Source organism: Vitis vinifera, chromosome 19 (assembly GCF_030704535.1).
Source record: "Vitis vinifera cultivar Pinot Noir 40024 chromosome 19, ASM3070453v1".
In the NCBI taxonomy this organism is placed as follows: domain Eukaryota; kingdom Viridiplantae; phylum Streptophyta; class Magnoliopsida; order Vitales; family Vitaceae; genus Vitis; species Vitis vinifera.
This window is the reverse complement of record NC_081823.1, coordinates 6,703,889-6,731,280: the sequence shown is the minus strand read 5'-3', so window position 1 is coordinate 6,731,280 and position 27,392 is coordinate 6,703,889. Positions and strand designations below refer to the sequence as shown.

The 27,392-nt window shown below is 36.4% G+C and overlaps 2 protein-coding genes and 1 pseudogene across 7 annotated transcripts; 2 read left to right on the top strand and 1 right to left on the bottom strand.

Moving 5' to 3' along the window:
- The first annotated feature begins 756 nt into the window (after positions 1-756).
- On the top strand, positions 757-3,607 carry LOC100250323 (lactoylglutathione lyase GLX1-like; annotated as a pseudogene).
- On the bottom strand, positions 2,359-7,729 carry LOC100245200 (probable tetraacyldisaccharide 4'-kinase, mitochondrial). 6 transcript variants are annotated; one of them, XR_784628.3, is made up of 9 exons: positions 7,429-7,726; positions 6,842-6,965; positions 6,128-6,361; positions 5,618-5,767; positions 5,189-5,398; positions 4,951-5,010; positions 4,671-4,751; positions 3,631-3,722; positions 2,359-2,948 (listed from the first exon to the last, which is right to left on the bottom strand). XR_784628.3 is itself a non-coding variant. In XM_010646157.3 (8 exons), the coding sequence occupies exons 1-8, from the start codon at positions 7,611-7,613 to the stop codon at positions 4,100-4,102; spliced, it is 1,206 nt and encodes a 401-aa protein (XP_010644459.1). In that variant the 5' UTR covers positions 7,614-7,725; the 3' UTR covers positions 3,783-4,099. The 6 variants fall into 6 exon arrangements, 4 of the variants coding, with proteins under 4 accessions (XP_010644459.1, XP_019072456.1, XP_010644462.1 ...); XR_002029029.2 differs by lacking the exon at positions 2,359-2,948 and adding an exon at positions 2,992-3,421; XM_010646157.3 differs by lacking the exons at positions 2,359-2,948; positions 3,631-3,722 and adding an exon at positions 3,783-4,261 and having other exon boundaries at positions 7,429-7,725.
- Positions 7,730-16,337: 8,608 nt separating this feature from the next.
- On the top strand, positions 16,338-25,766 carry LOC100267501 (uncharacterized). Its single transcript, XM_010646156.3, has 9 exons — positions 16,338-17,244; positions 17,719-17,764; positions 17,863-17,941; positions 18,037-18,082; positions 18,169-18,267; positions 20,948-21,016; positions 21,116-21,587; positions 23,495-23,640; positions 23,716-25,766. The coding sequence occupies exons 1-9, from the start codon at positions 16,840-16,842 to the stop codon at positions 25,117-25,119; spliced, it is 2,766 nt and encodes a 921-aa protein (XP_010644458.1). The 5' UTR covers positions 16,338-16,839; the 3' UTR covers positions 25,120-25,766.
- Positions 25,767-27,392: the final 1,626 nt, after the last annotated feature.

The following is a 27,392-nucleotide window of genomic DNA, read 5'->3' as shown; positions in this document are numbered from 1 at the left end:
AGCTTCAAAGGTGTCCGACCCGAACCAAGTAAAATGAACTGGCTACCCATCAAAACGGAGTGAAAGTGTTCAAGAGTACTTGTAAACACATAAATCATATCTTAATGACACAATTTTGATAGAGTAAATAGAAATAGGATATTCAAGATGATTTCTATGTGGCACCAAGGTAGTGGCACAAAGTGTAATAGATTTGAAATATTTTTTGAAGTATGGATTTGAAAATATTTTTTAAATCTTAAAAAGTACTTTTTAAGATCGCCACATTTGTTTAAAAGAATATGAAAAATAGTAAAAACCTAGGTAAAAAGAACCATGCATGTAATTTCTAGAAGATCTCTACCCTAAAATTCGACGTGGACCAAATCCTATTGACTTATCTACGCCTTGGTGATTTCGTTTGGACACGTTAATATGCTACTTCCTTAATGTCGACTGTATTAAAACAGACAGTATAAATTCATGGTTGGTCTGTCACCATTTTCAAGAATATCGACATTGTCATCATTGTTCATTGTCATCAATGTTCGTTATTCTAATTATTGATCTATAAGATAACCTCACAAATCACAATGGCTGCGTACCATCATTTACTCTATTGTTTTCTTCTGTTCATCTCTCTGGTAAGCTCTCTTTACCACACCCTTGCTCTCCATGGCTTTCAAGATTAATGTAAACCAAGAAAACTTTCTTCTTCTCTCAATCTTAGCTTGAACAAGTAAGATGAGAGAACTATACAAGTCTAATGAAAATTGTTGTATTTTTTGCAGAAGTTTTTGGTTAAATTTTTGAGGTTTTGGGTATGGTTGGCTATCAAGTTGGAAGCATGGCTGAGACCAGGAAGTTTGCTCCTGGAGATGATTTGTTGGAGTGGGTGCAGAAAGATAACCGTAGATTCCTCCATGCTGTTTACAGAGTTGGAGACATTGATCGAGCCATCAAGTACTATGGCCTTTAATTGTGATATATACTGAGCCTTGTTTCTGAAGTTGGTTGTTTTGGTTGAACTATTTATCTTGTTGTATTACCAGGTTTTACACCGAGTGTTTTGGGATGAAGGTGTTGAGGAAACAAGACTTTCCAGAGGAGAAGTACTCCACTGCTGCTCTCGGGTTTGGCCCTGAAAAATCTCATTTTGTTGCGGAGCTGATATACTGTGACATCTCACATCAGATAAAAGGGAAAGTTTCTAACGCTATATAAGTATGAACTCATCTAAACATTGTAGACGCGTTTTAAAACCGTGAAAGCCCTCTTGAGCTCAGAGCGGACAATAGTTACATGGTTGGGAGAAGGTTGTTACAAATGGTATCAGAACTGATCCCCAAATCTCATGTGGGAGTTTGTTTGTTCTCGTAGGGAGTGTTTATCTATTTGACCCGCAATCTCATTGGATACAACAAAGACGTTGTGTCTGCATGAGGAGTATTTGTGATATCCCACATCGGATATGGAAGAAAGTTCTTAGTGCTATATATGTAGAGGTTTCTTTTAATCCTATAGACGTGTTTTAAAGACGTGAAAACCCCTTTGGGCCTAGAGTGGACAATATCTACACGGTTGGGAACAAACCGTTACAAATGGTATCAAAACCGATCCCCGACCCTGGTGTGGGGGTTTGTTTGACCTCGTAGCGGATGTTTGTTTGTTTGACCTCTCAATTTCATAGGACACAACGAGGACATTGTGTCTGCATGAGGGTATGTTTGTGACATCCCACATTAGATAGAAGGGAAAGTTCCTAACGTTATATAAGTATGGACTCTTCTAAACTTTGTAAACGCTTTTTAAAGCCGTGAGGGGCCCCTTGGCCTTAGAGCGGACAATATTTACACGGTTGAGAGGAGGTCATTACGTATACTATAAGTTCATTAACAATACTTCTCTTCATTTTTTGGTGAGTTTTGTGCTGCAAATCATTATGTTGGTTCATACACCACTTCAGTATTCGTTTATCTTGTATACTTCTCATAAATTTGATATTTGCTTAGGCCTTGATGGTTACTAAATGGAGTTCTCTTCACATCATTTTGTGGTAGTTTTTGTTGGGTGCTTATCTATATAAGGAGGGGAAAAAGTTATGAGGTACAAGCTTGTGTGGTTATACGAGGTGAATAGAGAAGAAGTGAAGAAGAGCGAAAGACATCTAATGGAGCAAGAGGACTCCTCGGGGTGTAGATGTAAGAAAGAGTATAGATATCTAGTATAACAAAAAGACTTGTGGTCCAGGATGAAAATACAAAGGGCGAAAAAGAGGGAAATGTTTTGGGACTAGTAATATTGTATGTGTTTTTGTCTTTTATAATATCCTCTATGATATAATGAAATGTTTTCTTTTATCCTTGCAAATAAGCATGGTTAGTTGAACCACTTTAATCTCATATACCTTTACATGTAATTTGCTTTATTTTTGTGTTCTTCTATTAATATGTCAACATTGATGATTTCCTTATCACGACAAGTTTTAACTTTTGAGCTCTGGTTGTTCGATGTGGGTGTCGATGGCTTTCCATGTAGGTGTGACCTTGATCATGTTTTGACTCTGATCAGCGCTTGATCTTTCAGGTTTATAAACTGACTGAGGTTGTTCGAGCCTATGGTGGAGTAGCCACACGTGAGCCGGCCTGCTGCAGAAGGGGGCACCACCATCTATGCTTTTGTGGAGGATTCTGAAGGCTACAGTTGGGAGCTCATCCAGAATGGCCTCAACTCCTGAACCACTTTGCCAGATGATGCTTCGTGTGGCTGATCTAGATCTCTCTATCAAGTTCTGCGAACAGGTAAATTTATCGGATATTCTATTATGTTTTGTTTCCTGTTGAAAACGTTCATTGTTGAACTCTCATCTGAGTGCTGGTTTTTCCCATTTTTGTTGAGCTCCATTAAGGCATTGGGCATGAAGCTTCTGCTGAAGTATGACAACCCTCGAGAGAATGTGAGAAACTGGCCTGGATTTTAAGATGTGCATCAATTCATAAGTCCTCTTTCTTCTCCTAAACAATTGGCTATTTCTAAGCATAGACAAATAAAACGGAATGAATAATAAAATATGACGTAGTTGAATGACTAACTCAGTCTTTTCTTCTGTATGTGCTACTGTAAAGTATACTATGGCCATGGTGGGCTATGGAGAAATGAACGAAACAATTGTTTTGGAGCTGATATATACCTATAATGTAACTGAGTATACCAAAGGAAACGGATTCATTGAGGTCGGTGAAGCCATTTTTTTCTCTTTTTATACTAAATCCTAAAAAGAAAAAAAAAAGGAAGAAAAAAAAAGTGGTTTGTTTTCTGATAAAACATGAAATCTATGCTTAGGTTGCTGTAAGTACAGATGATGTATACAAGAGTGCTGCAGCTGTTTTGCTAGTAAGCAAAGAACTGGGAGGAAAGATCATACAACCACCTGGTCCAATTCCTGTAATCAACGCCAAAATGACTTCTTTTGTCGACCCAGATGACTGGAAAATTGTGAGTTCTTTCATCAAAAGGTTCCTCTGTTTTTCATCCTATCTTAGCTAATGAATTGTTCTCTGTTTGTGTATTATTTTAGGTATTGATAGACAATGAAGATTTCCTCAAGCAGCTGCAGAAGAAAGAGTGATCAGGGAAGAGAAAAGGCCTTACCATTTTTGTAATGCCTCTGTGTTCCTATATCATGCTGAATAAGTAGTCTTGCCTTGGACCAGTAATCCTTAGGATCATACCTTTGTTTGAACCTGTATTAGTTCAAAATAACAGGTGATAAGTGTGCCATTATAGTAATAATGTACACCGCATGAATAAAAACCAGCTTCATTGACTCAACTGCTTGGGAAAGAATGGTGTCTGTTCATTAATTTAAGATTGATCTTGCAAAATATATAATGGGATCTCACCTTGGAAGAAAAACTGAAGAAAATATAAGAACAGAGGACCAAGTAATTGAAATGCTCCTAAACTGTGTTCATACAAAGCACATCTCAACTTGTTCAACAGGATGTTCTGCAACAAGTTCATTTTCATTGTATCCAGATTGGACCACCCTGCACATATACCCATTAGTTCTACGCTTGCAGAGGACCAAACCCTTGATCTGAAATATCAAAGCTTAAATCTACTTTCCATCCGATAATTTTACTTCCAGAAGCTGCTTCACCAATTTCTTGAAGCCGTCCTCAGAACGTCCATCACGGGGTATAAATTGCAGATTGGAACACAGTATCAAAACTTGGAAAGGATCCAAATTTTTAAGAATCTCTGGGTCCCGATCATAGTCCTAGTAAAAAATAATAATAATAATAAAATAAAATTATGCAGGAAAAAAGAAAAGACAGAAAAACAAGAGGCTCACAAATTTTTAGCCTGTTCAGTTCACATTTATGGCGCTCCACAATACAATGCAAAGGGCTAAGCTGGTCATCTAATTGAAGATCAAAATGAAATTGGTCATCTAATTGAAGATAAATGAAACCATTTCCATATTATCCTCATTGGCTGAGAGAGTAGATATAACCCTTGAGAGTATGACTACATGAACTCTAAAATGCAAATCCAAGGCCACATGCACATAAAATAAAGATATGAAAGATGTTTGCTTAACCATATCTTGTCAACTCAAATAAACCGAGAACAATCGAGAACAATTTTAAACAACATTTTTCAGACCTACATAAAAATAAACTCACCTTTTCAGTGACAACAACAACAGGCTTCAAACCAAATTTGTCCTGTAGTTTTCCAAGTCTCATTCTAATCATCTCAACATCCTAGATTGAATGACAACAGCAAAATGATAATCATTAGATTAGCACTTAATTAAACATTTAAGAAAAAAAGAGGAGTGGAAAAACAAGTTGGGCATTCCCTTTAAACAGCATTTGCTACATGCTCTTATCGACCAATAAAAAGTAGGATCATGCACATGAACAGTATCAAAATCAAGACAGGAGGGGAAGGTAATGGTACCTTGGCTTGAAATAAATGGTGGTCACTGAAGTCTAGTCGATCCACATAAAAGGCTCCTATCTGCAGAAGATTATCCACTAATTAGAAATATAAGCACATATAAAGGTTAGAATGTAAATGGAAAAACCCAATATTTGACACCATTGAATGTCATCTGGACCAGAACATAACATATATAAAATTAAAATGTCCAAGAAGAAATTTGAAAAAAGAATGTATGAAATGGAAAGATTAATACCCTCCCAATTGCCTGCACAAAGGCATTTGCAAAACCAATTGCAGAAACACATAACACAACCTTGTCGCATACAGATCTCAAAGGCATTTTGGAGTCGATGTTTCCCATTTCTAATAAGTGTGAGGGAGCCATTCTAGTGAAGAAAATAGGGAGAGATTCTTTGATTTCTTGCATCTTTAGTTCAACATCTTTGAGACTTTGTTCTAGTACCTGCACAATTCTCGAGCACAAACCTTTTAGTCCACTGTATTTAACATGTTCCAATCTGCTAACATGTAAAGCAAAGGAATAAAAGAGCTGCTTTGTGATAATGAAATTACATGATCAAATACATGTGTCATATTACAAGTTCTCCAGTGAAGCTTAAAAACTTACAAGGGAAAGTTAAGGAAATAAAAGGAAGAAATGCAAAAGGTCAGTTTTGCATACCAAGTCTGCATGATGGACTATGGCAACATCTGCTCGCCTGAGTGCAGTCAAAGGTTCCCTCAAAGGTCCAAGTGGGAGTAAATGATAGTTTCCCCATGGCATCAGTCCATTTACCATAACAATCTCCAGATCACGCCACAAGCTCCGATGCTGACTTCCATACACATAATAATCCATAGATTATCATTACAGCAGTCTAAACGATATATGTGTATATATATTTCAAGTGTTCATTGCTAAAATTCAAAATAGGGCAATTAAGAGACTCACAAAACAAGAAATGCTGTTCATACTAAAACGTGAGCATAACATGAAATTTTTCTGGGACATTTTGTCAATAAACAAACTCATGGAAGACAAGGTAATAGGCCATAAATTTTCATGTCAAAAGATTAGAGAATACTCTGCCAGTGGGAGAAGCTTGTAACAACAATTTTTTTTTTTTTTAATGTAGGAGCAAAAATGCACAAGGATGGAGTGGAGAGGAAACTGAAAAAGGAATACCACTACCTGCATTCCATCATCTAGAATCACCGCACCAATTTTGTCTGCATCAAGATGACTTCCCATTGTTTGGTCAAAACAAAGCCTCTCCAAGCATGTAGCAGGGCCAGGATCCATGTAACCATATCTTTCAAAAAAATGAGCAGCAGTTGCTGCCCTGTTTGCACCCACACCAATCTTAGCAGATCTTCCAAGAAGCCGCCTTTGGAGCATTTTAGCTTCATCCCCACCAGCATAACCCTGCCAGTCAAACAAACCTAAATCTATCTATAAAGCAAGCCAAAACCCACACTATTGGAGACAAATGCACTTCAACTAAGGATCTGATTGCGCTCTGGAACAACTTTAGAACATTAACACTGACTTCTTTGTGGAAATCAACTGGCTAGTACATTATGAAAATTTCGGCGTTAGATCACCATTTTATGGAACAGGTACAGGCTCAAAACTTACACACCAAAATTGTGAACTAATTCCAAGTAATACCTCAATAGGCATTGGCCTGATCTATTATGGAAAATTAAGAATGTTCTAAATACATTTTTCTTCAAGAAATAACTCAATAGTTCATGCCATCAGCTATCAACCAACTGTCCATTCTACATTATCAAAAAATATAACACACGCACGCGCAACACGTAATCAACAGTGAAATTCAAACAAGGCTCATCACATCCAAACCCCAAATGAAGAAAAAGGGAAAATGAAAGAAAGTGATACCCTAGAAAGAATCAGAGGTGAAATTCCAGAATTGGCCAACCAGAGGGCCATGAATTCAACCATGGGCGTCTTCCCATTGCCTCCCCACGTCATATTTCCGACGCTGATAACTGGCACTGGCAACCTTCAAAATCAAGGAAAAAATTATCAAAAAGAGCAAATGTCACAGATTTTAGTTTTGTTGCTGAGAAAATGGAGACAAGATTGCAACTTCTGGAATTCTAGGCAATTAATGCGGAATGGATTGTATTGAGCATGCTCAGTTGAATGAGGGTTTTGGTTTTCTCCGGTCCGAACCAAAGAAAACTCTATGATTCCAAACTTCCTCCTTCATTGATTCCTGAGAAACCTGAGGAAAATCGGAGAAAAACAAAGTTTTCTCCGTGGCGGAGAAGGCTAGAAAAAGCAACCCACCAGAACCAAACAGTGACAGTAAGCTCGGTTGAGTGGAATTTTGCTTTCCTGGGTCAGAATACTAATTCCAAATGGTGGGTTCTTTTCTTTTACCCTTAATTCCCTCCACTCTGTTTTGCTTTTGCAGCATTTTCTCAGCAACCAAACGGCGAGCAGGTGGCGGTGGAACTCACCGGTGTTGGCGAAAAAGGCGGTGGCGGTAGAGGAAGTGGCGGAGGGAGAGAGCGAGGGTGTAGAAAGAGGAACTGAGAAAGAGGAGAGGGATGAGAGAGCATTGAAGAGGCGACAGTTTAGAGAGGTTTTGAGATAGTGGCGTTGTGTAAGCAATTTCATTCACCACTTTCCTCAATTTCTCCATTGAGTAATTATGAAATACTAAAACCCCAGAATCAGCAGCCAGAGAAACAATGAAAGGAGCTACGAGCTATGTCGTGAACCTTTTCGTATTCATATGTGGCCCACTGCTTCTGACATGGCCTGTCTAAATCAGGCTTCTTGCTGACTCTCTGTCAGTGCGGAGATGATCCTGGGTCCCAAGATTTGAGCTGTTCAGTGGACCAATTCCATTTTCAAAATATTCATTAAACTGGTGATTTTCCATTTTATTTTATTTTTTGTCAAAACCATGATGAATAAGGTGTTGACTTCGTACTTAAAACCGACTATGATTTTAATTGATGATGCTTTTAACCTTAAAATTAAGGTTTTGTTTAGATTTTTTTTCATTGTTAAAACTAAAAAAAAAAAAAAATTGACAATTAACTTATATTAGGATGATAATGGAGTGAGTTTTTTTATACCTAATAATTGAGAGTTAATGTGGAAACAGTAGGAGATGTTATCAATGTTTTTAGAACTATACTGGTCATTAAATCGAAAAAGTTATTAATTCACGGTATCAATTGGAATGACAATTGAATCGTGGTCGGTAACGTCATAAATATATAATTTTATATATTATTAAAATTAAAAAATAAATTCTACCCAAACTTTTATGGTATTTTGTCAATTTATTGAGTTTTCTCACAAATTTTTTTACTAATAGAAGTCACCAAATTAGAAATATAAAACTTAAAATAAGAAATTTAAAATCATAAATTTTAAAAATCAAAGCTTAAAAAATTAGAAACTTAAAATGATCACAATAAATTAGAAACTTAGATTGTTAAGAAAAAAAAGAGAGATATTTTAGGAGGAAATAGGAATTATTTTAGGATATAAAGGAAAATATATATATTTTAAAATAACAAGAGGAGAAGCCTTTTTCTCATTTTTTTTTCTTCCTTCTCTTTTTAAACTTTTTTTTTATCTTGGAACTTCTCTAGAGAAGATGTAACTCACTCTTACATTTGTTGGGATAATTGTTGGCATTGACGACGTCCCTGTTTGTTGGTGGCGTTGATTGGAGTCGGAGTTGGAGATGGAGAAATGAGAGGGAAGCACCAGCAAAGAATTTATACTAAGGCAAAACGGTGTCGTTTCGATACTAAATGTATCAAAACAACATTGTTTGGAAATGAAGGAAAAAGCTTTTGAAGAGTTTGGTTCGTAAAGAACTGGTTTATTTAGCTCGTTCACTGGTTTGACCGCCAGTTTCGACAGTTTGCGATTGATTCAAAGGTTGGCTGACTTAAAGGATCTAATAGGGTTTTAAGACATTGTATCGTTGATGATAGTTGTTTTCTAGAGTTAAAAGATTGTCTTTATGTTCCCGAATCTAAGAAGAATTTGATTTTAGTTTCTAGTTTATGTAAATAGAATCATTCATTGGTTTTTTTTTATTTTTTATAATAAAACATGTTTTTTTCTAAGATGAGTGATTCGTTTATTTGCTCAAGATCATTTACAAATAATCTTTATTGTGTGACTTCATTATCTGTTTTGCCAAGTAATAAGAATTATCATATCTCATAAAAGAAAGGAACCTAGCATTAATCAAATAACGTTTTGGCACTTATGCCTAGGTTATATTAATCTAAACAAGATCCAAAGATTGGTTAAGTTTGGAATATTACCTTATTTGATTCTATAAGAACTTCCAATCTTAGAATCTTATATAGAAGGTAAAATGACCAAGGGGTCTTTTACCATTAAAGAATATAAAATCAAGGAGTGTTTGAAGTTAGTGCATACTAACATGTGTGAAACTTTTAATATCCATGCACGAGGAAGGTATGAGTACTTCATCACATTTACATTATTGATGATTACTCTAGGTTTAGATATGTTTACTTGATGCATAAGAGGCTCGATGTCTTGAACAACTTCATTGAATTTAAGGCAAAATTGGAAAACTAATTGGGTAAACATATCAAGGCACTTCAATCTAATTGAGGTAGTGAGTACATGTCTACTAAATCAGATTCTTTCCTCAAGAAGCACAAGATTTTATCCCAATTGAGTGCACCTAGAACTTCATAACAAAATGGAGTAGCGAAAAAAAGAAATCGAACATTGATAGACATAATGAGATTTATGATAAGTTTCTTATCACTTCTTGAGTCCTTTTAGGGATATTCCTTGGAGACTATGACATACATTCTCAACCTAGTGTTTTCCAAGTCAGTATCTTTAACTCCTAGAGAGATGTGGAAAGGTCGTAAACCTAGTTTGTAACACATTTACATTTAGGGGTGCCCAACACATCTTGAAACCAAAGGTAGATAAGTTGGAAATATGGTTTTAGGTATGCCTGTTCGTAGGGTATCCAAAAGGAACGAGAGAGCATTACTTTTATAATTAGAGCAACCATAAGGTATTTGTCAATATAAAAGCCAAATTTCTAGAAAATGTTATATGATGAGTAACAAGGCAAAATGTGATGTAGATTGGAAAACACTTGATGACACTCTCATATTAGCATAGGGGACTATGGGTTTAGAGGTTCCTACACCTATCATTCTAGTAAGTTCTAATACATCAGTGCCTTATCGTAGTGGGAGGGTTGTAATACAACCAAATAGATTTATGTTTTTGGAAAAGTCTTTCAAGGCTATTTCGGAGGAACGTACATGAGACCGATCCTACAGATTACGATGAAACAATGAGTAGTGATGATGTTATTCTATGGCAAAGAGCTATAGAGGAAGAGTTAGAATCTATATATTTTAACAAAGTCTGGGATCTTATAGAAACGCATGAAAGGATAAAACTCATAGGGTGCAAGTAGGTTTACAAGAGGAAGAGAATGGTAAATGAATAGGTTGAGATATATAAGACTAGGTTGGTAGCGAAAGGTTATAGTTAGAAACCTAGTTTTGACTATGAAGAGACCTTCTCACTAGTAGCCATGCTCAAATCCATCATAATACTCTTATTCATTGCAATGTATCTCAATTATAAGATATGACAAATGTATGTTAAGATAACATTATTGAACGATGATCTTGAAAAAAACATCTATATGATGCAACCAGACGAATTCATAGCAAAGGGTCAAGAACACTTTGTGTGCAAGTTGCATAAATCCATTTATAGATTAAAGTAAACATCTTGCTCATGGAATAAACGTTTTGATCAAACTATCAAGACTCTTGATTTTGATCAAAATAAGAATGAGTCTTGTGTGTACAAGAAGATGCAAGGAAATATGATGATGTTTTTGGTCTTATACGTTGACAACATTCTACTCATTGGAAATGATGTAGGGTTATTGTCATCAATCAAGATTTGATTATTTATTCAGTTCTAGCTGAAAGATCTAGGTGAAATACAATATATTCTTAAGACAAAGGTCTTTCAAGATTGTAAAAATAAGAAGATTGTGTCTTAGACCACCTACATCGACAAGATTTTGGTTAAATATATGATACCAGACTCCAAGAAGGGTCTACTATCTTTCAGGCATGGAATGCCTTTTTCTCAGGATCAATATCTTAAGACAACTGAGGAGAAAGATTGCATAAGAACAGTACCCTTTACTTCTACAATGAGTAACCTTATGTATGTGATGCTATATATGAGACTGAATATTTGCTTTACTATAGGAATAATGAGTAGATATCAATCCACTCTAGGCATAGAGCATTGGACAATGGCTAAGGATATACTCAAGTATCTTTGAAAAATGAGGGATTATATGTTGGTGTATCATTGCGATGAGTTGTTATCCCTTAGGTATACAGATTTAGACTTTCATAGAGACTCTTGCAAGTCTACATTCGATTTTGTGTTCACTTTAAGTGGTGGATCAGTTAGTTGGAAAAGTGTGAAGGAATCTTGTATTACTAACTCTGCCATGGAAGTTGAGTATGTTGCTACTTTTGAAGTAGCAAAAAAGGCTATTTGGCTTCAGAAGTTCCTGTTGGGACTTGGGGTAGTGCACTTGGCAATATCACCCCTGGTACTATTTTGTGATAATAATGGGGTGGTGACACAATTTAAAGAACTAAGAAACCACCAGAATAGTAAGCACATTAAAAAAAAAAGTATCACTTGATACGAAAGCTAGTATTGAGAAAAGATGTGGTTATGGAGTAGATCTCTTTTGTAGAGAACCTAATGGATCCCTTCATGAAGACTTTGTTTACTAAAGTCTTTGATGGTCATGGGGATAACTTAGGGGTTAGATATATTCTTAGCATGCCTTAGGACTAGTGAGAGTTTATTGGGATTGAGCCTTATAAAGCATGACATGATGTAACAGATAGAAATTCATTTATAAAATTATTTATTTTTGTTTCTTGGTTGCCCATTTATTATTATTTTTGCATTAATAAGTTATTTGAACATACACATTTCACATCACTTGCATTGTACATGACTTAGGTGTATTAGAAATTACATAAAAAAATCAAAGTCATAAGTTCTTTACAGGGTGATTAGTTATTCACAATCGATTCATGGATTTGGGCAATTTATCTGAGACTATAGTACATTACCTTTTAATTGGAGGGATGATTTGTCTTAGTTGTCGAGATGGTTTTCTTATGGTGAGTGCACTAATATATGTAATGCACATTGCATAGGACTTACGATGAATCACGATGTAAGACTATTGATTGTCATGATTCACCAAGCTACTTTACTATGTGGACTCTCAACCTTGAGAGGATATCAAACTTGTGTCAAAGTCAACAAGAGTTGTGAGTGAAACCCTAAAATAGTCATATATCCCTATAGATTGGGTCATTGCTAATGAAAACTAGTAATAACAGGTATTCTCAATAGAGACATTATGATATCTCATGGAATTGAGACAATGTGTCATCTTAGGTAATCCAAAGGACATGTGATTTAAAATACTATGACCATGACATTTCCTTTAGTAGTGATTTGACATATACTCCTTAGAGTTAGAGTATGTCAATTGATCACATAATAAGTGATATTAGTAACTCAAGGATTAGAAAGGTAATTTTGATAGGTAATGACACTACCTTGTTAGATTACAAAACACTAGTTCATGGGGAGTTTATATGCAATGGATAGTGGGTCATGAACTCAAGTTTCGTCTCATTGTTATTTACATAAGGTATTGGAGTGTGGTTGATTTTCTTTAGTAGAGTGTTGAATCAACTTCATAATTGGATTTTAAGGGAACTAATACTCCTATGGATTACAGTGACCCCTACTTTAAGTTCATTTACCATGATGACATGGTTTATGAGGGTTAGATTGACTTTAAGTTCGCTCTTGTGTATAAAGGTTTTTTGGTAATTACATAAGGTTGCACAAAGGATAGTAAATAAGTTGTCTAGATTGAGTTAATTGATTAATTAGATGACCATATATGGTTAATTAACCAATTAAGCATCGTTTAAGTAACATAAGCCTTGGTAGACTCAAGTCACTTAAGTCCAATAAGAGACCCTATAAATACCTCCTTAAGAGTTAGGGTTTATATAACCTTTTAGTGTATCAATTGTTTTTCACCTCTAAAGAGAGAGAGCTTAGAATTCCTCCATTCCAAAGCCCACACTTTAGAGCGTTAAGATTATGATTTAAGTCATTGAATGAAATATCTTGGGTGTACGAGACCTTCGCACTCTTCATGCTTCATCTTCATTGACTAGAATTGATTTAGGAACGTCCAAATCAAAGGTAAAGTTTTCTAATGATTTTTTTTTTAAAATTATTATCCTAGAATATTAAAAATTTTATTTTTTTCTTCCATCGCATAGGATCTAGAGACCTAAGATAGTTTGCATGCACTTATATAATCCAGGGCATGGGAATGGAGAGAACCAAAGTTCCTAACATATGTCTCATTCTTGAACTCTCTTATGAGATTATAGTTTGAAGACATGCAATACAACAATATCCTAGCACAATTATCAACTCAAATGATTACAAAGAAGCTAGGATTGAAAGATACACTTAAGGATATGCAAACTTTTGTTTAATGCATTGAATGATCAATGTAATAGCTCTAAGGATTGATGAATGATATATTCAATGTGCTCTCTTTGCAATAAATGGAGTTTGACCCCACTTTCTTCAATCAATTGACTTGGGTGATCAATCGTTAGACTAACCATTGGTTGTAAGAAGTTATAAAAACCTCAATCAATCAACCTAGATGGTTAAGTGATACTTTGTTCATTTTACAATTTTGAGAAAATGTAAGTTCAAACTCAAATAAGGGTATTTTACCATTTAAACTTTTCCCATCACATTTGAAAAACTCTTTTAAGAATATTTTAGATGACTTTAAGCTTGATTTTTTATTCAAATAACTTTCAACCAATTTGTAAATGAATAAAAGCAGATTTAGGATTGCTTTGAATGAATTAAGTGCTTTTAAAGGTAAATTATATGCAATGAACTCCTAGTGCATTCAATCTGACAAAATATGATCCTAAGTGTCTTCAATACGCTAATATTCTTATGATTGCTTCTTGATCTTAATTTACTCTAAACTTGACAACGATCTTTACATGAACTAACACCAAAGAGTTTAAGAATGTGAGTAGTTACTTAACCCTAATTTGTAATTATCAAAATATCATTAAGCAAAAACCTGGGGTAACATAGTATGAATGGGCCTCATCATAATTTGGGGAAACCCATTCCGAAATTTGAGGAAACTAGAGGGCTACAACTTGGGTAGGTTCGATTTGTCCAATCTAGTGTTTGGATAAGGGTAGGCAATGTTTGAATGAGTTATGGTCATAAAAATACCAACCTAAAAGTATTAATGTCGGCATTGGTTGGAGGTTTCGAGCAACCCATTGAAATCCAAACTTGCACATTATTTTTTTATTTGTGATTATATTATATATTATTTATTAAAATATAAAAAATAAAAAGAATAAGAAATAAGTTTAATTTTTCTTAGTTTTTAATTATATTAGACAAATGAGTTTATTATTATTTTTAATTTTTATAGTAACTTATGCGGATGAAGTTTAAATTTATGAATAGTTATTTACATTAAATTAATAATTATTTATTTATTTTATGACTTTGAGATATTTAGTTTTTAATCTCTTATTTCATAATATTACTTATGTTTAATAGACTTTAAAATAATTGTTTTATTTAATAACTTGTAGTTACGTATGATAGCCCCCAACTTGACCTTGGGTATTGGGTTTGACAGAGTTAACTTTTTAACCTATTCAAGTTATAATTCGGTAATTAAATTTCTCATCCTCATTCTTGGATCGGATCCTCAAATTTGAGAAATCAAATTTTATGAATGGATTACCTAATTTGTTAATTTGTCATTTTTTAATAATTTTGCAAATAGTTCAAAATTTTCTAGTTTGATTTTGATTTTAAGTATATTTAACAATGATTTTAGAAAGTATTTTTAACATTTTTAATACATATAAAAATTTTTGAGACTAAAAAACACCTTTTTTAAAATACTTCTTAAAATCATTGTCAAATATACTCTTTATTTTCTAAAAAAATTTAGGAAACTTGGCATTCACACTTGTATTTTCTTCCATCTTCCTTCATTTTCCATTTTTTTTTCCTATTATTTAATCAAACTCACATAAAATCCAAAAGCCAAACAGAACCTATCATAAAAATTTCCTTCAAACTATAATAATAAACCATCCATGTGAACATAGGGGCCCACCAAATAATGGGCCTATTTAGGTGCATACAAAAGAAGACACATTGAATGGTAGGCCCAGCCCAGTTTGGCGCATTGCTTACTCAAACAAATTAACTTGTCGTTTTCCATGCTTTTTCGTGTCACTGCAGGGTGGGCTGCCAATTCATATTGGCGGGCCCCACTTGCTTTTAAAGTCCAGCCCACTCATATTCAACATCAACGATATCTGATTGGTTCATTTTTCGGCCGCACTCAATCGAACGGCTGTTACCCAAAAGAGACACTTTCTGAGGCCACCAAAAATAGGCATCATTATTAAATTCTGGGCCCAACTCCTATTGGCCCAGACCCACCACTAGTGGGGCCCAACCTGAAACCCACTTTCTCACAAATCCCTAGGCATGGGAATCGAAATTGCCACGTATACTCCACTATGGCCCACCTGATGCATTCTCGGCCGTCGGATCACTGCATCGGAACCTGCTGGCCCCATCTTGGAGTCCATAGGTGGGATCCTGCCGTCCGAATTTTTCCGTGCAACCCTGTGGTTTTTTTTGGAGATTAAACGTGAGTGGAAAGGACAAAGTGAAATGACCAGGAAGTCCTTGACTGGAGAGGTGGGAAAGGCAATTTTTTGGGGCCAGTTTGGTCAAACTAGTGGGGAAAATAAGTTCACGGCGGTAGACTTCGAGTGTCAAACTTTTTGAAAATGAGAGCATTTTTGTCCCACTCGCGGAAGCTGAGCGGGGAGCGTCTCTTCAGCAGTGTCGACAAGTTGCTGATTGAGCTTTTTGTCCGAACGGCGGACATATAAATTTCATTAAATATTGGACAATTTTCCATTCATTTACTGCCACGTTTGCAATAATATAGAGAAATTTAAAAAATAAATAAATGAGCATATTTTGTTTCAAAAATTAAATTGATTAAATAATGGAATTAAAGTCTGACGTGGAAAGAAAACAAAAAATTTCTCCCATACTCGAATTTACTTAAATTTATATATTTTTAAAAATTGTATTTTTATTTTTAGGTACAAATAACTTCACGTGCAATTAATAAAATATGGTTCAAAATTTTCACCAAAACACCCTTTTAAGGCGCTTAAATTGCTTTCAATATTTCTGAAATGAAATCATTTCATTACACTGAGAACCACCAAATCTTTGCCTGAACTTCCCTACAATTTCCCATTTTTAGCAATTTAAATCATCCGAATCAACCCATAATCGTTGAAGGGTGGTCCAAAATCACCTGATTTTCGGGCTACAGCGGCGGGGCGTGTCACACACGCGCACATTATCCTGTTATATCTATATTACTAGAAAAAGCGGGGATGACGTCAGCGCGGGCAGCACGCAACCGGACACGCAAAGCCAATACGGGCAACGGGCAGCACAGACGCCGTCTTTGGCCGTCACGGAAAACGCCCCCTAGCCTCAGCCTCGTAGGACGAGCCTCAGGCTCGGACCACAGATGCTAACTCGAAAAGGGCCAAACCAAGCCTCAAGGGAAGCTATGGAGTAAAAGAAGAGAGAGAAGGGATTTTAGAGAGAGAAAGTAGAGAGAGAAAATGGTTCAGATCGTGAAGAGGAAGAAGAAGGGCCGGCCATCGAAGTCAGATCTCGCTCGCCGGAGCACCGCCGAGGGGGCGCAGCCCGAGCGTGACCTCCGCCGGAGCCACCGGCGCAGAAGTGTCAGATACAATATTGACTACGACGATTTCGTCGACGACGATGACGAGGACGAGGAGGATGAACGGCGGAGAGAGAAGAAGCTGAAGCTGGTGCTGAAGCTTCCACACAGTGAGAGCGCTGGCGAGTCGGCGCCGAGTGGAACCCGGAGGGACGAGAACGAGTCGGGCGTGTCCGCGTCGTCATCGGAGTACGGGAATAAGCCGCTGAAAAAGCGCAGAATCGACGGCGAAGACGATGATGACGACGGCGACGGCGATCACGATGATGATGATGATGATGAGGTAAATGATTGTACGGATCTGGAAGCGGGAAAATGCGAAGTGAGCTGAGAGAGAACTGAGCAATAGAGGGTTTGGATTCTGAGTATTGGCTTTGCCAGAGAGAGAGGGGGAAGTGTCCAGCTCAGCTGAAATCACTGAGATTTTTGTAATTGGTCCGGACTTGTATAATGCTCTCTCTTTCTCTCTCTAAATCTCACTGTCGGGAGAGAGGTGGGCGTGGTTTTAACGGTCGGGTCAACTGTCAAAACGACCCCCACAGAATCTGATCACGCCACCACCTTTCTCTCTCTACCCTCTCTCTAACTATATATATATTTCTCTTTGTTTGTCTGCTTATCTGTCTCTCTCTGTCTCTGTCTCTGTCTCTCTCTGTCTGTGTCTACTTTTTTTCTCATACCTTCTTCCTGCTTCAGACATAAGTGTATTTGTTTGCGTTGGTGGGGTTTAAGTTTGGGGTTCTGTGGATTTTGACAGGAAAGAGGACGAAAGGCGGATTCAAAAGGGATGGACTCTGTTCTAGGTTTGTTATTATTATTGTATTTTGGTTTTGATTTATGGGTTTTGCTTGGTTTTCTCCGATGATATTGGAATTTGATCTTGGGTGGTTGATTTGTTTAGGTACGCCAGCAGAGGTTTCATCTGGGATTCCATTGCCTGATAAGAAGTCACTGGAGTTGATTCTTGACAAACTTCAGAAGTAGGCGATGCACTCCTTTATTTATATGAATGTTATCTTTTGTCAGATAATGTGTTGCTTATTATACAATTTGTTTTGGTTTGGAATTGTGGCAGGAAAGATATATATGGTGTTTATGCAGAACCAGTGGATCCTGAAGAGGTGTTTGAAATACTCTCTTAATTTGCTTTATGTAATTTGAAGACATTATTTGCATTGGAGTCTATAACTTGTGTTGGTTCTTATAGCTGCCTGATTATCATGATGTGATTGAGCATCCAATGGACTTCGCGACAGTGAGGAAGAAACTTGGGAATGGGTCATATCGTACCTTTGAGGAATTTGAGGTAACTATAACTTGCATTTGCTTCATTTAATGCACCTGTTTTGGTCTAAGAGATATGTGATTTCTTCTTTATGTTGGAGATGAGTTGGATTGTGATGTTCCATATTTAGCAGATTTTATGGGTCTTAGTTGTTAAATGCATGCATTTGATGCTGTCTAAAATTAATCGTTTTTCCTCAATCAATCAGGCATGTCATTTGTAATCAATAACTGTGGTGGTTAATCCTCCCTTTGTTGCTTCACTTTCTTAATTAATATTGCATCTGTGGTATTTAGGTGGGAAAGGTGTATTTGATGTGATTACTGGCTCATGGATGCCATTTGTTACCATGAAAAGTGGGTTTTTCTTATAACCCCAGTTTACATGTATTTTCTCTCTGTGTTCATTTTTCTTTCTTCCAAATGTTTGTTCTGAAAGGAGTTATTTTGCTGTTCCATATGCAGAAATACATTTATGATTATCAATAAAATATCTGGTAAATTATTTATGGGGATTTCCGTCGAAACTGGTGTTTTCATTTGGCCTGCAGTTTAGGAAAGGATCATACTATTAATCAACTTTAACATAGAGAGGTTCCTTTCAAACTGGTTTTGATGTACAAGTGGGACAAGGTGTCTTCCGGTTACCTTTCAATTCACCGTACCGTAGCTGGAGACCTTTCCTGTGATTTTTTCCCCTCATTCTAGGATTATTTGGATTTTATCAAAGTCACTGAAGCAGCTTTGTTGTGTTGGCATGGGAAAATTTTCCATAAATGAGAAGGTAGGCATGGAGAATACTCCTAATCCATGAGGCCCAGTGAATTTTGGAAGGAACCTAATTGAAGGTTAGAATTTTCAGCTCCAAAACTAAAGATATTGTCTTAAGTTGGCTGTGTTTGTGGCTAGAGGCTCTTCTGGGTATGAGAGTTTCTTTCCTTGATTTTGTGGATGGCTTGGGGTGTTGTGGGGGCTAATATGCCTGTCAAGCTGCCAGTCATCTATGTTTATGCTTCTTTTATCTTTCTTTTTGTTTCTTATTTTTGACCATTTGAGTGAGGCTTCTATACCTCCATAACTTGGTTTTGCTGCTTTTTGGTGTTTTTGTATATAAGTATTCCTGTTGCGTAATTGAAAAGTGAGAAACAACAAAAAGACATTGATTTACTCCACATGTACCTGCATATGGAAACCTTTGGATGGACAGTGCCTGTATGTGGAAACCTTCACACAGACAATGCATCTGACATACTAATTGCTCATGGAAGCCTGCTATTTTGAATCTGACACTGATAAGCTTAGGCAACTACATCGATAATATCAATGTAACTCCTCTATAGGAGTGTTTGTGCACATGGTCAAAGAAAGATATAACCTGTTTGGTTGACTTGTGAATAACCAGTTTAGAAGGTGGCCAGCCCTTAGTTTTGAATTGTCGTTTACTGTGTTTTCCCTCTTGGTAGGGTGCTGCATGTAGGGATTCATATTTTTATTTTTATTTTTCCATTTTACTGGTTCAAATATTAAATTTATGTGTCATGAGAGGATGGCAAATGCAAACTTGTGGCTTTGCACTTATGTTGAGACCTTCACAGGCACAATGTGTCTGGCATACTAATTTTGCTAGTGCAAGCATCCTCATATCATAGATTATACTCCTTCCTAATGTAATTCTCAAATTTGGTCTTTCAATCCCATCACTTACTTCCAAACCAAGCACTTTTTCTTAGTGTTTGTCAATAGTAGGTTTTGCTTTGTCATCTACTGATGTTTGCTCCAGTGCCAAAAGTTTAATCTGATGATGCTATCATATGATCTGGCACCTTATTTTGTTGGATTACTAGAATGAAACTTGTCTTCTCTGTTGGTTTTGATTTGATGGTTTAACATCCTAGGGTTGCTCTCAGCTTAATAACTGGCACAGAATAATTGGATGTTAACTTTGCTAAATTAGCAAATTTCTCTGCTAAACATTTGCAAAATGATTTTTTCATTTTCTGATATTACCTTTCCTCGTATTTCTACATATCCTTCTCCATATTTGTGGTTACCATTCTGTTTCTTGGTTGGACAAATTTTTTTCTTAAAATAAATCATTTCTGAGGTAATGCATCTCAGCTCCCTAACTCTTGGTATTTGGATAATATCCACATAGACCATATCAATGTATTGTCCAACTACATTGATGAGGGTGTGATCCTATGTTATATGGACAATAGCATTGAAATGGTGGAACCCCTATTATACATAAAATGAAGCAAGTCCAAACTCCAATGGAACTGAGGCAAAATCTTTTTCAAATGTTAAAAGAACTGCAGTATTTCATTTTCTAAAGTTCCTTCTGAAGGATATGCTACAGGATGCACTTTTTCTAGGTATGGAAGAAGGTTCCTTAAAGGTCATTATACATTTTTATTAAAAGAATGTGGATATAAGCATATATTTTTGCGGTGTTTTGGTAATTAAGAAGGCTTTTGTGTGTGCATGAGCTTGTTTGCATGCATGCCTGCATTTGTGTGTGGTGTGTGTGTGCATGCCTGCATCCATGTGTGCTGCATGTGTGTATGCGTGTTTTCCATTTTCTTTCTTGAGTAACCTGCTTGATTTGAATTTGAATTCCTTCTCCCAAGAAACCATGTTCTGATAGAAAAGTGTGACTCTTTATATGTATTGGCTTGTAAAATTGGTTTTCTTGAATGTAGAGTGACGTTTTTCTGATTTGCACCAATGCAATGCAATACAATGCCCCAGATACCATATACCATAAACAGGTACAAGGCTTTTGGCCCCTTTATTTTAATCATCTTCAATTGCTTTTGTTTTGCGGGCTTAGTCGGTATTTAATGTTATTACTAAACTATAATGGAAAGGCACGCGCCATTCAAGAGCTGGCAAGAAAGAAATTCCAGAAGTTAAGAATTGACATTGGACGCTCTGAGAAAGAGCTCAAGTCAGAACGCTCCGAGAAAGAGCTCAAGTCAGAACGCTCTGAGAAAGAGCTCAAGCCGGAGCGCTTTGAGAAAGAGCTCAAGTCCGAACGCTCTGAGAAAGAGCTCAAGCCAGAACGATCTGAGAAAGATCTCAAATCAGAACAGAAAATGAGATCCAACCCCTTGGTGAAGAAGCAAATAAAGAAGCCGATTTTCCGGACTGCACAGGAACCTGTTGGCTCCGATTTCTCGTCAGGTGCCACTCTTGCCACAATGGGAGATGTCCAGAATGGTTTTAATGCAACCCAAGCTGGTGGTTGTGAAAGGCCAAGCAATGTTGATGGCCTTATAATAGAGAGTAATCCTTCCCAGATTGATAATAATCTAGAGAAGGCAGAAGAACTATTCTCAGGTATGTACAAAGTGGTTATTTTCTACAATTATGTATAATTTCAAAGCTATTTAAAAGAGCGCTAGTGGGTTTCATGACTTCTTGTTAGTTGTGATTATTACATCCATAGAGTTAGGGCTAGTTTGGTATTGCCACAACTTTTAGGAAAATCGCTTTTAGTCGTGTCTAAAGAAAAAATCAGTTAAAAGTGCTGTATATTTTAAAAATAAGATTTAAGTATTTGGTTAATTAGAATACCACGTTGCTGCAAACATGTATAGTGATCAAAATAAGAATGTTAAAAATTTGAAATTTAATTATTACTATTCTTTTTATTTTAAGTGTATTCAAGTAATTATTTAAAATTCAATTATTACTATTCCTATTTTCAATTTTAATTTTGAAAGACTTATGTTTTATTTCCAGTGAATTCAAGTAAATTTATTTGTAAATAGATTTGTTTTCTTTTATAATGACTAGCTTAAAATATAAATCCCATGAGACAAGGTTTTGGATTAGAAGATCACGAGAGAGAAAAATATGTAAAAAAGAAAAAAAAAATCATAAAATGAAATTTTTTGAAGACATAATAGGCAATTTAAGGTAAAAAGTCTTATTCTTTGAAAATTATTTTTGGAAAGCTATCTTTTACCTGCATTTTCAAACTGTTGCCAAAGTGGGTTAGATTCTTTAGCAATCACTTGTTAGTTTACCAATTACAATATATGTAAAAAAAAATTGTTGCAAAAGTGATTTTGAGGCCTTTAAATCAATCCCGACAAGGCTTTAGATTCTCAAAGTTTTGTCCAATTCCATGGACTATCTGATAATAACTCAATTATTTCAAGATGGAATGAACCCAAAGGAACTTGCTGGATATAAGGCTGTTCAACATTGTAAGGTTGCTAATCAAAAACATTATAATACCTGATTAAGATTTTATGCATGGTTGTTAGAAACTTGCAGTCCACAATATGACAAATATGATTTGGTGAGTGAGCGTGTAATGCAAAACAGTGTGTCTACAGCTACTTGTTGCATCTTAAGTGTAGGTGATATAATTCTATTTCATTTCCCTATAAAATAAAAAGATTAAAAATAGATGACAAAAAAATTGAAGGAAGGGCGAGAATGATTATATGCACATTATAAATGTGTTCTTGAAAGCGCGCATGGAAGATTGAAGTTTAAATATAGTTCCAGTGAAAGGGTTGACCTCGAGAATGATGAAAGAAGAGGGATGACCTTTACTTACTATATCAGTTTTTTTTTTTCTAGAGTTTGTTTTCTCCTTTTAAGAGGATGCAGAAATGCATTTTGGATGTTGAATCTGAACATGACATGTGAACATGTGTATATCATCAGTCTATACAAGTACATAGTTATACAGTTATTGTAAGTGACCATTCTTCCTTTTCTAGCATATTGGTTGGAGACTTATAGAACTTTAATTTTTTAGCATAGCGATATTTGTTAACTGTTTAATTGGAATTAGGAACTCAAAGTTATACCTAAAGCTTAGTTTATTGGGTGGTTTAACAATGAACTTATGCATTAAAATATTATATCTTTTTAAGTTGGTTTCATCAAAACCATATTTGTATGATATTCATAAATGCCTAAATTTGCCTCTTTTGGCCCTATTGTTTGTTGTGAAATTAGTTATATATTGCTTTATGCTTCAGTCTTATAATATGCATGTGCACTAATCACCATTTTGTTTTTATTTTCCAATTTGTAAAAGAACTTATGATACATGATACGATATAGTGCTTGATACTGAGAAATAGGAAAATCTTATCTGATACCATTTACAAGTTGACAACTATTGTTTTTTGTTTTATTATCCCTAGATATTCCATTTAGTAGTTTATGTTATCATGATCATGTTGTTGCCTTCTAATTGTTGGATTGCCTTATTGTTTTAGGAAAGGGTCTCCTTTCTAAATTCGGGAGGAAGCCATTTGTGGTTGATGAGAACCGTCGTGCAACATATAGCATATCCAATCAACCAATTGTTGGATCTGAGACAATATTTAATACCTTTGAGGCTGAAGCCAAACAACTGGTTGCTGTATGTAGCCAATAAATTTACATCTCCCCTTGAATGCTCTGCATTTGTACTCATCAGTTTCTTTTTCTGAATCAGGTTGGGCTTCATGCAGATCATTCTTATGCTAGGAGCCTAGCTCGTTTTGCTGCTACTCTTGGACCTGTTGCTTGGAAAGTTGCCTCCCAGAGGATTGAGCAGGCACTTCCTGTGGGGTCCAAATTTGGTCGTGGGTGGGTTGGAGAATTTGAGCCACTTCCGACCCCAGTTTTAATGCTTGAAACTCGCATACAAAAGGAACCTTTTTTGGTTCCAAAGTTGCAGCATAATGCTGTTTTGCGGAAGGATGAAAAAATTTCTAAACCCCCAGTTCCTGCCAAGGAGCATTCTGTTAGTGGGCCTACTTTAGAAGGGAAGCAATCTTTATTTTGTCCTGCTAGTGCACCTACTACAGAAAGGAAACAACCTTTGTTTGGTTCTGCTGGAACAAAATCCACTCCCCCTGTCAATACCGGTAATCAGCAGCAAAACCCACTATCCAGGAATTTTACCCAGCCTGAGAAAAAGGTTTTAAAGCAAGTTGAATTGAATTGCCCACCCTCAGCCAGTCAAAACCATGCAGATCTTGTTTCAGAAAAGCAGCTCCTGAATGGTTCAGAGGCTGCAACTCCCAGATCGATGGAGGCTGTGTCAAGAAGCAGGAATATTTTGCAGTCGCTACCCTTTAAGCTGCCAGATACTAATGGGGTTGTTGCAGGAGGATTGACCAATGGAAAACCCTCAAGTAGAATAGATGGTAATAAAATGATTGGTTCTGCCTCTGATACTGTTCCGAGTCAACTGGCTAGAGTGCCTACTTACCTTCCCCATGGAGCAGAGCAGGGTCTCAGTGACCCAGTTCAGTTGATGAGGAAATTAGCTGAAAAGGCTCAAAAGCAGCAAAAATCTTCAAATCATTCCCCAGTTGATAGTCCACCTGCTATGCCATCAATCCCATCCCCAAGAAGTGATTCAAGCAATGCTGCAGCTACTGCAGCACGGGCATGGATGTCCATAGGGGCTGGAGGGTTTAAACCAGTTGCAGAAAATTCAATTACACCCAAAAATCATATTTCTGCAGATTCCCTATACAATCCAACGAGGGAGCTCCACCCACAAGTTACACGATTTCGAGGTGAATTTCCTGTTTCTGGTGGGATGCATTTTCAGTCCGAGAAGAACAGTTTTCCACTTCAGGCCTTTGTTCCACAGCCTGTTCGAATAGGTGAAGCACAGTTCCAAAACAGACCAGTGATTTTCCCTCAATTAGTGACGGCTGACTTGTCTAGATTTCAGATGCAGTCGCCTTGGCAAGGTCTTAATCCAAATACCCAGCCAAGGCATAGACAGGAAACACTTCCTCCAGACTTGAATATTGGTTTCCAACCATCAGGGTCTCCAGTGAGACAGTCTTCAGGCGTTCTGGTTGATTCTCAGCAGCCTGACCTGGCTTTGCAACTCTAAGTGGGCATTTGTTCAAGAAATATGTCAAAAAGGGAAGAGAAAGCAGAGTGACTCATCTCAGGATGTGAAATTTTGTCTCTGCTTAGTTGCATCACAAGTGAAAGAAGCCCCTGCTTGGATACATCATTTTCGGTCTGGGTCAAAAACTTTGAGATGACTTGGTTCAAGTCTTGGACTGTGATTTACTCATGGATAAAATGGACTTGTTCAACTCAGATGAATTCAAAATTTGGTAGCATGCTCCAGATGCGATTCTACGGGATCCAAGGAAAGATAATTGCAAGCAGAGCTACTTGTTTTAATCTTCATTTCCAAATGAGGACTACTGACTTTGCAGCGGCCACATTCATGTTTTCTCAGAAAATCTAGAACCTTAGAAGAGAATACGAGGATGATTTGTACTGTGATTTTTATTGGGTATTTACAAGTTTTTAGTCTCCAGATTTACACATAAAAACTCCCAGTTGATGCATTGTACATCAATTACAGGCGGATGAGGATCAATTATTTAGATTTCAGGTGTAATATGCATTTTATGTAATTGCTTTGATGGTTCAAAATCTTTTTCTTGCATCTGCTAGCGCCATTATGTACATGTGATAGAATATAATTTCTCAAAATGGGGAAGGAGATCTGCTTTTTATCTATTTTGTGCTTTAATTCTCTTGTTTCCTGCAAATGGGTTGTTCCTGGAATGTGATCATTCTAATGGATATGCCTCTCTCTCTCTCTCTCTCTCTCTCTCTCTCTATAAATTGTCACTTCTGTGGTTTCCCAATTTTATTGGAATGATGTTTATTGACAGAAATAGTATGGCCTTGTGGGAATTTGTCTCTTGGATATGTAAATGGATTTTGCATTGATGGCTATCGTCTGATGGGAAAACGAAAATCCCTGATGGGAAACAGAAAACCAACCCATTTTTTTAGGAAGAAAATGAATTTGCAATGTTACTGGCTTCCTTTTTTGATGTTGTTTTTGTCTGTAAATTGGCATGCCATTTCATTTCTCATAAAGAAGCCCATTACATGAATGATTCATTCCTTGGCCTAATTGGCTGAATGTGATCTACAACATTGGCACCAAGGAATCATGTAGCCAATTCAACAAGAAGGAAAAACAGAGAGAGAGAAAGAGACATATCCTCATAAACACATTCCTGACCCTTTGTGCAACTTCAACTTCAGATCCTTCATGCCCTTCAATCTTCTAGCTAATCGTATATATATGCTACATGATTTTGATACTCCCAGGAAAAAAAATGAAAAACAGAAGAAAGAAAAACCCTTCAACCCCTTTTCATCAAAAAGCCAGGAAATGAATTCCAAACGCATGCCCTGTGTTGCTTCTTCTTCTTGGAGGTTTGTCCATGGATCTTTCTGTCGCTTAATCTACAAACACCACCTTCACATGTGTGGGCTGAGGCTTCTGAAGATTCTGAGAAACAGCTGAAGAAGTTGAAGAACAAAGCCATGGAGATGTTGAAGCTCCCAGGAGAAGTATGTCTCTCTCCTTTTTCTCTAGAGTTCTTGTTCTGCTTCATTATGAAAAGGTGTTCATAGAAGGATAGATCCCGTTTTGCAACTACCTTGAATCTTCCCAACTCATCATCCCATACAAGTCAAAGCTAGTTGGCTATGACTATTTTTTATTTTGTTTTCTTCATTCCCACATAGCCACACGTTTTCATGCCTGTTTCTCTCATGTGCTAAACTAATTTTGAAGTTTTTTTTTTATCATGAAATAGATTGAATTAGGTCCAATGTATCATGCCTACTTACCCACATCTTTCCCATATAAATATCGTTCATTTCGAGTCCAATGGACTACGACGGTTTCTAAATACATTTACATACTAAACTGGAGTCTATTATGCAATATCAAAAATTTTATACCTTAAAAGCGATATGAAATATCATAACACAACATCCTTCTTGCATCCCATGAATTCGAGAACCGGTCAAAGTGGTAACTTAAAATTTCATATTGGGATCGGGATTGACTCTGTTATATCCATGATATAGGTTCACTCTAATACCTAAATTTTAATTATCTTTTGAAAATCTAAAATTATCTTGAGAGAGAAATTTGTATGGAGCATGTTCAAGTGGCTGCAGTGTCAATCCGGATCATTTAGAGGCTGACGAAACTCTGAATTTCATGTAAAACTAAGGCCCTGTGGTTTTGACATAATATCAGATTTGCCCTCGCCATTGCATCATCCAGCGTGTGAAAATCAGTCTGTTTTCCAAGGAAAAATAAGAGGTGGAAAA